We start from the raw sequence: 16122 nt of genomic DNA, 5'->3' as shown, positions 1-16122 counted from the left end.
TCAGGAAGTTTTTATTAATATAATGTACCATCGGTCACTGATCGTCATTATAGCATAAAATGATGCATTTATATTTTAACTTGAATATTTAATTAACAATTTTAAAAGCATGATTTATTTTTTTAATGCATGGCATATAAATTTTAATACAGATTTATTTCCAACTGATTTGGGGGGGGGGTGGGGTGCTTTGAAAGGATTTAATTCTGAAAAGCTTTATTTGGGGAAAGATGGTTCAAATGTTGTTCACTCTTTCTGGGATGTGACAGGTCGTCCCTACTTTGCTGTGTGTCGTTGATGTACACTGGCAATTTTATTGCAAGTGGCCAATGCGAGAAAATGATACAACTTGGCAAAATACATATGTTTTATAAAGCTTGGATGATTGATAATGCATCTTGTTTACCCAGAACTCTTACCCTCTCTTATAGAAATGAATGGGAGTGTTTTAGGAATCTAATTACTCATGATTCTGGATATTGTGTGTGTGATTTCACTATTGGTTCCTGACTGAGTCAAAACCAACTGAGTGGGACAGGTGTCTCCAGCAGACAGGGGCAGACTGATGAATTTTAAACTTTGTATTCCATTTACAAGTTTGTGTTGTTTATTTGCTAAACCAGCCACCTGTGCGTTTTTATGTATTTGCGATGCATTGCCAAATGTTATTTTATTTGTGTGTGCGTGTGTGCGTGCGTGCGCTTTAACTGCATTACTCTTCACATGCACGCGCTTTTCCCTGGCACTGGCACAGGCAGAGCGGTTCCAGCTGCATGGGGGATTATGGGTAACGAAGTCAGCCTTTGAGCCTGCATTGAGACGCCACCACCATGATTGGGCCTGTTGTTTTTTGATTTCAGTGAATAGATGAAAGCTACAAGTTGTTGCATTTTTTAAATTCTTTTAATGTTGTGGCTTAGTTTCCTTTGGCATCATTAAAGTAACATTTCTATTATTGTACTTCTTATTTCTATTGTATCTCATTTCTATTGTTGTTTGATGGGCCCCCTTACCTTCTGAGCCCCTAAGCTTCAGCCTACTCAGCCTAATGGTTAATCCACCCTGAGTGTGAGGAAATGCATTAGGGGTTGCAGCAGCAAGTGAACATACAATAAATGGGAGGATATTGAGTGATGTAGGAGAATGTGGAAACTCAGTGTACAGCTAAAAATAGGAAGGATGGATCAAAAAGCTTGATAAAATACCATTTGGGCTACTTTCCTCTATTTGTCAAAGCATTGAGGTAGGAACTTAGTGTTAGGTATTTATGCCTGCGTGCGTATAACATCATTACACTGAGTGTGATAACGTTGTCACTCATATATTGTGTATCACGGGGAACCATTTTAGTTCTGTATTAAAGAATGAATAAAGCACCACGTCTCAGTGTGCAGCGTTTGTCCTTGAAACATCAAATACATAACACTTATGCTCCAATTGTATAAGAGTACTTGGACGATAGCTTGAATATTACATACAGGAAGGATGCATCTGGATTGGAGAGGATGTAGAGCATAACTGCAAAGGTTTTAGTTCTGCAGAAAGGCAGGCTTGCTTTCTTAGAAATCAAGGAAGCTGAGGTGAGAATTAAATGAGTTGCAGGGTTTTTTCAATAAAGTATTTTCAATAAATCTATTTTCTCAGCAGAGCACTTAAAGTGCTGAGGGAGTGTAAAGAAGATGAGAGGGGAGATGAGGATTTTTTTCTTCCAAATGCTGGTAGGTATCTGGAATTCACTGCCTAAAAGGGTGGCACAGAAATTCTCACCACTTTTAAATACTCGGATGTATACTTGGAGAGATATGGTCAAACACACGTCAATGGGAAAGCTGTAGCTAAGTACAATGGGCAGCTTGGAGATGGTAGGCTGAAAGTACTATGCTCTAAGACATGCAGGAGCCAGTGCTGGAGGTTGGGATGAGACTGAAGATCACTTCTTCACTTTGTCTATGCAGAGACCAATTCCTCCTTCTACAATGTCAGCTTTTTCTATGATTCTTGTATTCGCACCAGTTGAGGCTGCCGTGAAAACGTGATAGGGGTCACCTCTATATCACAGACTTCAAAAATACAGTCCTAGAGAAATGCAGCTCAGAAACAGGTTCATTATCCAATTGAATCCACACAAATCTTAAAATACCCATTGGCCCAGACTCTACCCCTTATTATTATATCTACCCTTTAGACTGCTGCCCCTCCACCATCAGACTCCAACACAAACTCAATCAGAGACTCATTTAAGGACTCTATCCCTTATTATTATATCTACCCTTTAGACTGCTGCCCCTCCACCATCAGACTCCAACACAAACTCAATCAGAGACTCATTTAAGGAATCTACCCCTTATTATTATATCTACCCTTTAGACTGCTGCCCCTCCACCATCAGACTCCAACACAAACTCAATCAGAGACTCATTTAAGGACTCGTGCATTTTATTGATTTTTTAAAAATTCTCTCTCTGTTTCACAGTCAGTTTGTTTACATTGGTTATCTTTTTATCGTTCTTTATTTGTGTACATGTATATGCTGTCTACAGTTTTGTTTTTGCACTACCAATAAGTGGTCATTCTGTCTCGCCCTCAGAGAAAAGAATCTCAGGGTTGTATGTGATGTCAATTATACACTCTGGCAATAAATCTGAAATCTATTCATAGATTAACTTACCACCTTGCATGTTTTTGAGATTTATATTTTTAATTTAGACATACAGCACGGTACCAGGCACTTTCAGTCCACGAGCCCATGCCACCCAATTACACCCAAATGACTTCATTTTGAATGGTGGGAGGAAACTGGAGCACCCAAAGGAAACCCCTGCAGACATGGGGAGAATGTGCAAGCTTTTTACAGGCAACTCTGTAACAGCGTCGTGGTCACTACTACGCTAACCGTGCTGCCCTCAGCAGAAGAAACTGGAACACCCAGAGGAAATCCATATGGTCACAGGAAGAATGTGCAAATTTCACACAGGCAGCACCAGAGATTAAGGTCGAACCTGATAGCTGGTGCTATGAGGCAACTGCTCCACCAGCTGTGCCACTGTGTGGCCCTAATGCTTCTGGACCTTACAGAGATTAAGCAGACTGAGCCTAAACTCACCTAAGCGAAGCCAAAGAATAAAAAGTGATCACCTTGAAATTAACAAAATGACAGGGTAGGTGCAGATTTGATTTCTCCTTTGGATGGAGAGTCTAAACCCAGTCTCAAAAATGAGTCACCCATTCAGGACCAAAGATTTCACCCAGAGGAGAGGGGACCTTTGGAGTTTTCTATCCAAGAGTGTTGTGAAAGCCCAATCACTGCATATTCAGGACTAAAATTAATACTCTTTTAGATATTCAGGGTTTACAGAGATTTGGTTTAGTGTGGAAAAGTGGCAATGAGGTAAAAATATATGATGCTGTAAGCATTAGGGGATAAATGGCCTCCTCCTACTCATCTCTTGTACAAATCCTGACTTGTGATAATATCTTCCATATTAATGTAGAATTCCACTAATTTCACAGGCACTTAGAGATGAGCTCACCAGTAGAGAGCTCTCCACTGGCCACCGAGAGAGAGGTGCACCAAAGAAGAGGTACAAGGACTGCTTAAAGAAATCTCTTGGTGCCTGCCACATTGACCACCGCCAGTGGGCTGATCTCGCCTCCAACCGTACATCTTGGCGCCTCACAGTTCGGCGGGCAGCAACCTCCTTTGAAGAAGACCGCAGAGCCCACCTCACTGACAAAAGACAAAGGAGGAAAAACCCAACACCCAACCCCAACCCACCAATTTTCCCTTGCAACCGCTGCAACCGTGCCTGCCTGTCCCGCATCGGACTTGTCAGTCACCAACGAGCCTGGAGCAGACGTGGACATACCCCTCCATAACTCTTCGTCTACGAAGCCAAGCCAAAGACGAAAAGAGAGATGAGCAATATAGTTGTTGGCCTTACCAATTGTTCCTAAAGTCATATGTATGAACAATATGGTGCTTTAAACTTAAGTTGTACTGAAGCTATGACAGGTGACACCCCACCCTCTTACAAGATCTATTTTGTCTAATTACCATTGTCTGAATTTAAAATGCCCATTTGTCATTAAAGCATATGGAAATACTGCTTAACTTTTATTTATACTCTACATTGCAGATCAGAGAAATAAAATGTTGATGTACCTTCACTTAACTAAAAATGGAATCTGCAATCAAATGGTGGCAATTATTTTCTCATGATGTCACAAAATGTTTTACTGCTAATTAATTGCTCTTAACTTATAATTTACAAGGGAGATAGTTTGCTTACAAGTTCCCACTACAGAGCAGTAATTTAAAAAAAATTAAACGTACAGCACACGAACAGGCCCTTTCGCCTCCCCCCCCCCCCCAGCCCATGCCGCCCAATTACACCCAATTAACCTCCAACCCCAGTATGTTTTGAAGGGTGGGAGGAAACCCATGCAGACATGGGGGAGGGAGGAGGGAATGTAGAAACTCCTGACAGACAGTGCCAGATTTGAACCCATGTTGCTGGCGCTAACCACAACGCTAACCTTGACGCTCCTTACTGACTAAAGTGATTGTAAATTTGTTGAACAGGACAATAAGAGAACTATTATCCTTTTTTTTATAATCTTAAAAGTGTATCATGAGATCTTTTATATCCAGCGGAATAGACTACTAGAGTGAGTACTTCACATTAGCTATTCCTCCTCTCTATTTCTCTGGACTCGATCTATGCGGTTAATTGTGCGCCTCTAACTGCTGCAGATACAGTAATATTAAACATGTGCAAATGTCCTTTGCTTACATTGGATAACATTTTTGTGTCAGACAGTTTTAACATGAAGGAAACCTTTGTCAGCATATCTGACAAATTTCAAGTCAATTTATCCTCCATATGTGACCATCTCTTTGTATTGTCTTTCCATTTCTCCGAATGCCTACTGATAGGTTTGCTGAACTTTCCCTTCAGATTGTCATCGCAATAAATTAAAACCTTAAATCGCGTGCAAGGAATGCAAAGGTTCAGAATTTCATTTGCTTCTTAATTGTAATTTATGTATTTCACATTAATGTCCAATGCTCCCCAGTGAAATTAGTAATTGTTTGTCTGGAGTGTTTGCTTCATCAAGTTGTACAGCACAGACATATGCCTTTTGCCCAATACATCCAACCCTTTTGCCTGCATTAACCAAGTATCCTTCTTTCTATTGCCTGTGTAAATGCCTGTCTAAATGTCTCTTAAATGGAGTTATTGCATTTGATTCCATCATCCTCTCAGGCATCGAGTTCCAACAAACCTTCCTCTCCTTTAAAAATTTAACCTCCCCCTCAAATCACCTTCAAAGCTCCTCCCTCTCACCTTTAATTTAAATCTAAATCTATGCCATCTTATTTTTAATACCCCTACCATAGGAAGAGATTCTGAATTTCTACTGTGCTTATTATAATTTAATATACCTCTTTTAGGTTAACCCTCAGCCTTCTTCACTCCAGCCTATCCAATATCAGCCCATATCTAAAGTCCTTCTATCCAGGCAACTCCCTGATGCATCCCCTCTGCTCTCTCTCCAGAGCAATCACGCGCTTCCTGTAGTGTGGAGACGAAAACTGCACACAGTAAAGTCAAGCCAGGTTTTTTGCGAAGTTGCCACATAATATCCCTGCTTTTATATTCTGTGCTCTGACCTTTCAGAGAACTATCAATTTGAACTCCAAGGTCCCTCTGTTTATCAACAAACCTCCATGCCTACTTTTAACTGTGTATGTCCTGTGTTTATTTGACTTCCAAAAGTACATCAAGCTTGCACTTGTCAGATAAATGGCCTCCTCCTACTTATCTCTTGTACAAATCCTGACTTGTGATAATATCTTCCATGAGGGTGGGGTGTCACCTGTCATAGCTTCAGTAAGTTTAAAGCACCATATTGTTCATACATATGACTTTAGGAAACAATTCGTAAGGCCAACAACTGTATTGCTCATCTCTTTCTTTTTTTCTTTGGCTTGGCTTCGCGGACAAAGATTTATGGAGGGGTATGTCCACGTCTGCTGCAGGCTCGTTGGTGACTGACAAGTCCGATGCAGGACAGGCAAGCACGGTTGCAGCGGTTGCAGGGGAAAATTGGTGGGTTGGGGTTGGGTGTTGGGTTTTTCCTCCTTTGTCTTTTGTCAGTGAGGTGGGCTCTACAGTCTTCTTCAAAGGAGGTTGCTGCCCGCCGAACTGTGAGGCGCCAAGATGCAAGGTTGGAGGCCAGATCAGCCCACTGGTGGTGGTCAATGTGGCAGGCACCAAGAGATTTCTTTAAGCAGTCCTTGTACCTCTTCTTTGGTGCACCTCTGTCATGGTGGCCAGTGGAGAGCTCTCTACTGGTGAGCTCATCTCTGTGAAATTAGTGGAATTCTACATTAATATGGAAGATATTATCACAATGATCAGCTTATATTTCCATCTGATCGGTTACTTAAATGTGCTCTTAAATGACCTCCCTCACTATCCACCACACCAACAGCTTTTGTGTCATCTTCAGCTTACTTAACATACCCACTTTATTCACATCCAAGGCATTAATATGCATGGCAAACAACAAGGGACAGCACCGATCCACATCCAACACCACTCGCTGCAGATTTCCAATCAGAAAAGCATACTTCCATCAATACCTTCTGCTTCCAGGCCAATTTTGGATCAAATTAACCTGCTTATCTTGTATCCCAGAGTTATGCTATTAGTTCTATGATAGAGAAAGGTGCAAATGAAATTCTGAGCTTCAAAAACTCAAAACAAAATAAAAGTAAATGGTGGAACTGCCGTAGCCACTGTAATGGCAGTGCTGTCGGAGAGCACAGACACAGCGCTGCTCTGAAGGGTTCAACTGCCCAGTTCTAATGCTGGCGGCATTCTACAGGCATTAAATTGCTTGTCAAAGGATACAACAATGTTTTTAAACTAAAATCCTTCATCCATAGGTCTGTGCCCAATATGACAACTCCTGTGCTCGGCAGTGGCCACAATGGGTTGTAGACAGCAATGAGGAAGCGTACAGGAGTGAGTAGCGTCACAACCACAAACTTGCGCTCAGCGATGGAAAAACTAAGGAACTGATCGTGGATTTCAGGAGAGGGAAATTGAGAGAACACAAACTTGTGCTCATCGAGGGGTCAGCAGTGGTAAGGGTTAAGAACTTCAAATTCCTCAGTGTCAAATCTCTGAAAAATCTATCCTGGGACCTCCATGTCGATGTAATCATAAAGATGGCTCACCGGTGGCTATACTTTGTGAAAGGTTTGCAGAAATTTGGTATATCATTAAAGACTCTTGTAAATTTGTACAGGTGGGTACCATGGAGAGCATTGTGACTGGTTACATCGCTGACTGACATGGAGGTGCCAATGCACAGGACAAGAAAAGACTACGGAGAATTGTGAACTCAGCCAGCACCATCATGCGCATCAGGTTTCACTCCATCGAGGATTCTACACAAAGCGGTGTCTTAAGAAGGCAATCTCTATCCTCAAGGACTATCACCACTCATGACTCTTCACTGCCGGAAGGAGGCACAGGAGCCTGAAGATGAGCACCTAGCAGCTCAAGGACAGCTTCTTCCCCTCTGCCATCAAATTTATGAATGGACAATGAACCACAGGCACTACCTCACTTTCTCTCCTTTTGCACTCATTTTTTTAAGGTGATATTTGCAGCTGAAATGCTGCCACAAAACAATGAATTTCGTAACATGTTCAGGACAATAAATTCTGATTCTGATCGTGAATTAGCTGATCTGCTCAAGATCAGAAAAAGTTGCAGCTCAAAGTAAAACAAAAACTTCCCTCCCCTCCATGGACTCCGTCTATATTTCCTGCTGGCGAGGAAAGGGAGCCAACATACTGAAAGACCCATCACACACTCAATTCAAACTCAATTCTCCCTCCTCCCATCAGGAGGGGGGTTAAGAGTGAGAAAGCTCATACCAATAGGCTTAAAAATAGTTTCTTCCCAACAGCCATCAGGTTTATGCATAAAACCCATAATATTGCTATCATGTTGCTCTTGCTTGGTATTAATTGATCTTCCTTTCCATTGTAATTCTATACTTTAAATTATACTCTTTACAAGGCTGTATATAACGTTAGAGATAACCCAGTGGTCTGTTCATAGAAGAACCCTTCTCATTGAAAATAGTATTTTGTGACAAATAAACTAAACTTAAACATGACAGCCCTATCAAAAGGAACTTAAAGGTTTAGTTCTTACAACTAACTCTGCCTGATCGAAAAGGATTTTTATTTAAAGTTGGAGAGAAAGTTGGGGGAAAGGGGCATGAAAAAAGGGGAAACTATACATAAAAAGCACTGTAATTTCTACATTGTCAAACCAAAATGTTTAACCTTGAATAAAATCTGGAATGCACACTTTAATCCCATGTGAATTGTTGGATTACAAATTTTAAACTGGATCACAGGAGCAAATTAAGGAAAAAAGTATCTTTGTCCCAAACATTATGGAGAGCTTTGTACAATGTACATAACAATAAACTTATTATCATTATTTTGAACCATTTAACAGCAATGTAATTCTTTTAATCCTTAATTTATGATCATTACACATGCTCTGGTCAGTGGTAAAAGTAAGAGGAAGATGCCATTTATCCTGATAACTGCTCATTTTCTAGTTCAGCTCTATTCTCTGCACTGTGTTCATCTCCCCTAATATCCAGTCTCAATAAAGGGTCCCAAACAAAAATGTTGACTGACCATTTCCATTCATGGATGTTGCCTGACCCAATGAGTCCCTTCAGCATCTCTTTTCTCACTCAGTATTTTTGTTGCTCTACAGCCATAAATCTATTGATTTGGGTTAGAATGCAATCAATGACTGAGCCTCTACAGTCCTCTTGGATGATGAATATAGAATTCTCTATATTCACATCTCAGTTTCTTTCCACCCCCCCCCTCAATTTCTCTCTTTCCTTGACCCTCAGCCAGAGGAAACAACCTCCTTGCATCGTTCATGCCGAGCCCTGTAATAACTTTCTGTCCAAATGAGATCATTTTTTACATTTTTTTTTTAAAAAGCAAACCTGCCATCCCAAGAAGTCTGGTTAATCTTGTGGCACTCTCTCTTTTGCAAGTATACCCTTATTTTGGGGTAAGGAGGTCAAAAATGCACACAATACTCCAGAAATAAAACACAAAATTTTGTGGACACTGTGGTTGAAGTATAAAAACAAAATGCTGGAGAAACTCAATGTCCTTTATGTAGCAAAGGTAGAGTTACATAACTGATGTTTCAGGCTTGAGCCCTTCAATTTCAGGGAATAAAGTCCTAACCTGTTTAACCTTTCCCTGTAACTCAGATCCTGAAGTCCAGGCAACATCTTCTCTCTCTATCTTATTGATATCTTTCTTGTAGTTAGGTGACCAAAACTGCATACAACATTCCAAATTTGGCCTCACCAATGTCTTATACAACTTTAACATAACATCTCAACATCTATACTCAAAAATACTTTGATTTATGAGAAACCAATATCCCAAAATTCATCTTTACAACCCTACCCACCTGTGATGTCACTTTCGGGGAATTATGTATCTGTATTCCCAGGTCCCTCTGTTCTACCGCACTCCTCAGTGTCTTAACATTTACCATGTATGTCTTTTCTTGATTTGCCCTTCCAAAATGCATTAAATTCCACTTGCTATTTTTCGCCCATTTTTCCAGCTGGTCCAAATCCTCTGCAAGCTTTGAAAACCTTCTTCGCTGTCCACAGCACCTCCAATCTTACTATCATCTGCAGACTTGCTGATCCAATTTACCACATTATCATCCAGATCATTGATATAGATGAAAAACAACAATGGTCCTAGCACTGATCTTTGAGGCACACCATGGATCACAGGCCTCCAGTCTGAGAAGCAATCATCCACCACTACTCTCTGGTTTCTTCTGTCCAGCCATTGTTGAATCCAGTTCACTACTTCACCATGAATACCTAGCGTCTGAACCTTCCTGACTAACTACCCATATATCCTGCACCCCTTGACTTACTGTATCATTATGCCCTGCACTTTTGTTTTGTTATTGCACGTTATTTTGTTTTATTACCACAGTACTTAGATATAGGTTGACATGTCTGGTAAGCACACAAAAGAAACCTTTTTAAACTGATCATGATCACGAGTCTCTGACCATAATACAGCATCTATTGCTGAGCTTGAAGATTAGCCTGGCTGCCTTACATTATCTAGGACTGCAAACATTGGGAAAATACGAGCTAATTCACTTTTAACCTAGTGTTACGGGGTATATTATATATTAATATGTATTTCAAAGAGAATGATAGTGGGGGTTTAGTGTAGGTCACTTCACAAACAGATACTTACAAAACACATCTCATTTAAAATGCCAGAGCTTTGCTCAAGCCAGACATCCAGGCTCTGAGAGCCTTTGCAAAGACAATGAAACTGTTTTGGAAGGAATTCCAAAAAACAGATGCAAATGGAAGACTCCTGGCTCAAGTGCTGATAAAGATCTTTCAAAGCTTGGGTTTGGAGCCCTGCAAGAAGTTCTGGATTTTTACAAGCAGAAAGAACCAACAAGATTTCTCTTAGAGAGGGAGAGAACTGAGTTCTGCAGTGGCTTTTGAGACTGCAACTTGGCAAGCTAGCAGGCTTGTTGCAAACCCTATTTTGAAGATGGGTTGTGAGTTATGAGTTCAGCCTGGTGAAAACCCTTATAGTCCTTATAAGAGGAAATGGCTGGCTAGAGTGTTTCTCCAGGAACTCTGTGGTGACCTGGAAGAAGAGATTATCATTTGGAAAACCCATGATGGGGCAGAGTTCTTCAGAAGGCACTGAAGTGGCTGATTGGAGGGAATCAGTTTTTGTGTGTCCAATGAGCAACAAATCTCTCTCTGAAACCAACGAGAACCTTGCTGAATGGTAACCATTTACCTTTAAGCACTAGAGCCTGGTGAAATTTCTGTGCACAGTATAAGAATTGCCTGATACCAGTGAACTTGGGGAAGTGAGAAGTGAGATTGGACTGTGAATCAAAGAACTTTACTGAATATATGCTCATTACATAAGGAGGAAAAACCCAACACCCAACCCCAACCAACCAATTTTCCCTTGCAACCGCTGCAATCGTGTCTGCCTGTCCCGCATCGGACTTGTCAGCCACAAACGAGCCTGCAGCTGACGTGGACTTTTTACCCCCTCCATAAATCTTCATCCGCGAAGCCAAGCCAAAGAAAAAAAGAAGAATACACATGCGCTTAGAATTAGAAAGGGGTTAAGTTGTTAATAGTAATAAGTTAAAGTTTGATCCTGTTTTTCTGTTTAAAGAAAATTAAAAGCAACTTCTGTTTAAGTAACCATTTGTCTAGGTGAATTTCTACTGCTGCTGGGTTTTGGGGTCTTCTGGGCTCGTAACAATAGGAAGGAGAGAATAAAGCTTTTTTAAAAATAAAAGGAAAACTTAAACCAGCTAGGCAGGGTAGCGAAATACTTGCCTTCATTGGTCAGGTCAATGAATACAGCAGTTGGGATGTCATATTACATCTATAAAGGATGTTCATAAGGTCAGAGTTAGCGTATTGTGTCCAATTCTGGTTGCCCTACAACAGAACAATATTATTCAACTAGAAAGGGAGCAAAAAAAGAGATTTGTGAGGGTGTATTGGGACTGCAGGACTTGAATTATAAAGGATAGGCTGTTTAGGTGAGAGGATTATTTTTTTCCTTGAGCTCAGGAGGCTGAAATGTGTCCTTGAGGAGATAAATACAATCATGAGGAACATAGGTGAATAGTCACAATATTTTCCCCAGGAAAGGGGATTCTAAAACTGGAGGGCATAGGTTTTAGTGGTGAAAATTTTAAAAGGGACCCAAGGGGCACCTTCTTCATACAGAGGGTTGTGCGTATATAGAACAAGCTGCCAAAGGAAGCTGCAGTGGCAGGTAAAATGGGAATGCTTAAGAGACATAGGAAAAGGTTAATGGGATATGGGTCTAATGAGGTAAATGGGACCAATTCAGATCGGCTACATGCTCAGAATGGATGCAATATAATTCCTTGACAACGATTGTGAGCTGAAAATAATGAAGAGATTTTGGAATACTTGTCCTGAGTACATCTTTTTGTGTGCCTTTACAGGGGAAACCAAGAAAATAAAATTTGTGTACATGTCAATATGGAATCTTGAATCTATATTACCTTCTTCAGTCAAATATTTTGTAAGTTCCTCTTGAGTAAGATAACCATTTTTATTCTTATCCAACACCTAGGGATAAAATATAATGCATTAGAAAGTTTGTGTGTAAAGTCAAAATGCATAAAAGAGGTGGTACCCTTTAATCATAGCATCCATGTTTCCAGTCTCACATATTTCCTTACGTGCAATTTCTCCAGTAAAATTATGTTATATTTAGAAGCCAGACTGTACCACCTAATATCTTACTAATGAAAGCATACGCTGGAAATATAACTGAGTCTAATCCAAACTGAATACGGTACCTCACGTTTGATTCCATATGTATCCTTAATGTTTTTAAAGGAAAGTATCTGGTAATTATTCAACTGTTTTATTTGACAGACAGAAAGTAAGTATATAGAAGAAAAGCAGCTTTCACTTAACTTAAGGAACATGATGAAATAAAGTTAAGGCCCTGTGCTTTTGAAGTAATTCCATTTACGAAATTAGTTTCTTAAATTTCCCCTACCCCTCCTTCAACCTCACCAACTTTCATGTTGGCTGCAAATTTACTAATCAGGCCACTGACATTTACATACACTCCACTTATATAAATTATAAACAACAAAGGCCCCAGCATTGATGCTGGCAGAAAACCAATGGTCATGGACCTTCAGTTAGAGCAATAACCCTCTAACTTATCACGTTATTGTGGATCCCATTCATTTAATTTTATGAACCAGCCTACCATGAGGGAACACATCAAGTGCATTACTAAAGTCCGCATAGATAACATCCACTGCCCTACAACTGTCAATCAGCTTTGTTGCTACCTCAAAAAAAATGCAATCTTCCAACTTCCCTCTTTATAAATACATGAAAATTCATCTTGCAAAAAAAAATACATAATTGCATAGTGCACAAACCCATTCTGTAAAGAAAATAATGATCCAAAATGTCCAAAACAGCAGAGTATATCATCTCAATTTTTATTGTGTTGGACCTTAAAATACAACCATACCTCAAATGCTTGTAAAATTACATTCTCTGGCTGCGGTCTGTATCTATAAAATAAAATAGAAAAACAGCATGTTGAGAAAAAGCTGCTTTATCGAGATTCTTTGATAATCCTCAGGACGCTCTCATCTAAAGCATTCCTTAATGGGTGAAATAGATTTGCAAATAGTACCAAATCAAGAATGTGGAAAACAATGTGTATTTTTTATATAGAAATTCAAAATATTCTGACTAATGTGAACAGGATAATAATAGAAATTGTTGGAGAAATTCAATAAATGGAAGTGTGAGCAATGGCAGGGGAAGGATTTGATTACTTTATAAATGGGAATGTAATTGAGTAATTGAAGTAAAAACAAGTCATAGTATTTGACGTTACGAGTCCAGAGGACCCTAAAACCCAGCAGCAATAGAAATTCACCAAGACAAATGGTGACTCAAACAAAAGATGCTTTTAATTTTCCTTAAATAGAAAAAACAGGATCAAATTTTAATTTATTACTATTAACTTAACCCCCTTCTAATTCTAGCACATGGGTATGTAATGTGAATATGTTTAGAAAAGTTATTTGATTCACAGTCCAATCTCACTTCTCACTCCTCCCAAGTTTACTGGTATCAGACAATTCTTATACTGTGCACAGAATTTAACATTTATGAATTTTCACCAGGCTCAGGGGAGAGTGTTACGAGTAAGGTAAGGTAAATGGTTACCGCTCAGGAAGGTTCCTGTTTCAGAGAGATATTTGTTGTCATTTCCCCTTGTAAGGACTACAAGGGTTTTGAACAGGCTGAACTCAGAAATCACAACCTGTCTTCAAAATGGGGTTTTCAAAAAGCCTGCCAGCTTGCCATGTTGCAGCTTCCAAAAGCTACAGATGAACTGATCTCTCTCTCTCTCTCTCTCTCTCTCTCTCTCTCTCTCTCTCTTTGCTTGTAAAACTATTTATTTTTTTTCTCTCTCTGCTTGTAAAAAACTAGAACACCTCCCCAAGGCTCCAAAAACCCAATCCCTGAAAGATATTATCAGCCCTTTTAGCCTGGACTGTTTATTTTCACCTACTTTTGAAATTCCTTCCAAAGCAGTTCCATTTTCTTTTTGCAAAGCCACTGGTGCTTGCATGTCTGGCTTCAGGCAAGCTCTTGCATTTTAAATGAGATGTGAAATGTAAGTATCTGTTTGTGAAGTGACCTACAATAAACCCTCACAATATAACTCTTTTAAAGACATATCAATAAATAATATAAAATATAATATAACTCGTAACACTCTCCCCTGACAAAGGAATTTTAAATCTTGAGTTAAAATTCTGTTATAACTAAACTGACTTTACAATCACTAAAGTGATAACAATATAGAATATATAACATGTTATAACAATATATCCCAATCTTGAGAGTTTATATTTCTATACATGTTTAATTTTAACATCTTATTTACTCTACCTATTAAAGTTATAGGTAAATCATTCCATCAATTTAAATGATCTGTAATTTTATTGAATAATGGTAAATAATTCAATTGATATAAATTGTTGCAATTTTTATCAATTTTAATAGCTAAATGTTTAATTGCATTATCTGACCATCTAAATTGAGCAATATGTTTACATTGGTTATAATCCCCCTCAACTAATGGCATAATTTCACTTTTGTCCCAGTTAATTTTATAACCTAATATTTCACCATATTCTTTTAGTCTCATATACAATGAATCTTCAGGATCTATTATATAAATCAAAACATCATCAGCAAACAAATTAATCATAAATGCTTCACTATTAACTTTAATTCTGTTAATATTAATTTCTTGATCTATTAATTGTACTAAAGGTTCAGTTGCTAAAACAAATAAAGCTGGAGACAAAGGGCATCCTTGTCTAGTTGATCTAGTTAATGGAAAAATAAGAAATTTGTCCATTAGTCATCAATTTAGCAGAAGGATTTTTATATAAAGTTTTAATCCAACTAATAAATACTGATCCAAATTCAAAATTTTCCAAGATCTTAAATATAAAAACTCCATTCTAATCTATTGAAAGCCTTTTCAGCATCTAATGATAAATCCAATGCTAAATCTGATTTATTTTAAGACATATAAATCAAACTAATTAATTTTGTAATATCATCTACAGAATGTCATTTTTTTAAACAAATCCAGATTGATCCAAATGTATTAAATTTGGTAAATATGTAGTCAACCTATTCACTAAAACTTCAGCTATAATTTTATAATCAACATTTAATAACAAAATTGGTCTATAAGATTCAGGTTTTAATAATTCTTTATCTTTCTTAGGTATAACCATTATAATCACAGTTGAAAAGGACTCCAGTAAAGAATGGGTTTCCACTGCTTACTTCAATACCTCCATTAATAGAGGTATAAACAAATCTTTAAATTTCTTATAAAATTCAGATGGAAAACCATCTTCCCCTGGAGATTTATGATTTTGCATAGAATTAAAAGCATTAATAATTTTTTTAACTATAAATGGGGAATCTGAATCTTTGAGATCTTGGCAACTTAGAGAAGGAAGATGACTTAAGATTTTTTTTAAAAAAATAATCTTTACCTCATTATTAGATTGAGATGTATATAAATTTGAATAAAAGTCTCCAAAAGAACCATTTATATCTTGAGGTTTGTAATTTTTGAATTTCTTTTAATAACATTAATAGTTCTTGAAGTCTGCTCCATCTTCAATTGCTAAGTGAGGACCTTATGTGCTCTTTCCCTCAATCCATAATACTTCTGCTTAGTTCTTTCAACTAATTTCTCTGTTCTGTTAGTTTGTATCAAGTTATAATACATTTTTTAGTTATTAAATCTGTCTTTTTCCTGTCAGATGAATCTTTCTGCAATTTTTTCTCTAACGTCTCTATTTCCTTTTCCAATGTATCTTCTTATTTAAGATAATCTTT

General features: G+C 38.3%; 1 protein-coding gene across 13 annotated transcripts in view; it reads right to left on the bottom strand.

Moving 5' to 3' along the window:
- efcab2 (EF-hand calcium binding domain 2) overlaps positions 1-16122 on the bottom strand; it is a 171271-nt gene that overhangs the window by 9216 nt on the left and 145933 nt on the right. For 10 of the 13 annotated variants that reach the window (XM_069930852.1, XM_069930846.1, XM_069930849.1 and 7 more), the window contains 2 exons: positions 13202-13244; positions 12204-12270 (listed from right to left, as the gene is read on the bottom strand). The exons of 1 other annotated variant lie outside the window; for it this stretch is intronic. In XM_069930852.1, the coding sequence (XP_069786953.1) occupies positions 12204-12270; positions 13202-13244 (110 nt within the window). Of the gene's footprint in view, positions 1-11499; positions 11605-12203; positions 12271-13201; positions 13245-16122 lie in introns of all 13 variants that reach the window. 2 more of the 13 variants (XR_011355559.1, XM_069930854.1) reach the window with 2 other exon arrangements.

This window comes from Narcine bancroftii, chromosome 4 (genome assembly GCF_036971445.1).
Source record: "Narcine bancroftii isolate sNarBan1 chromosome 4, sNarBan1.hap1, whole genome shotgun sequence".
NCBI classification, from domain to species: Eukaryota; Metazoa; Chordata; class Chondrichthyes; order Torpediniformes; family Narcinidae; genus Narcine; species Narcine bancroftii.
The sequence above is the reverse complement of the archived record's forward strand: the minus strand, read 5'-3'. Positions and strand labels throughout refer to the sequence as shown.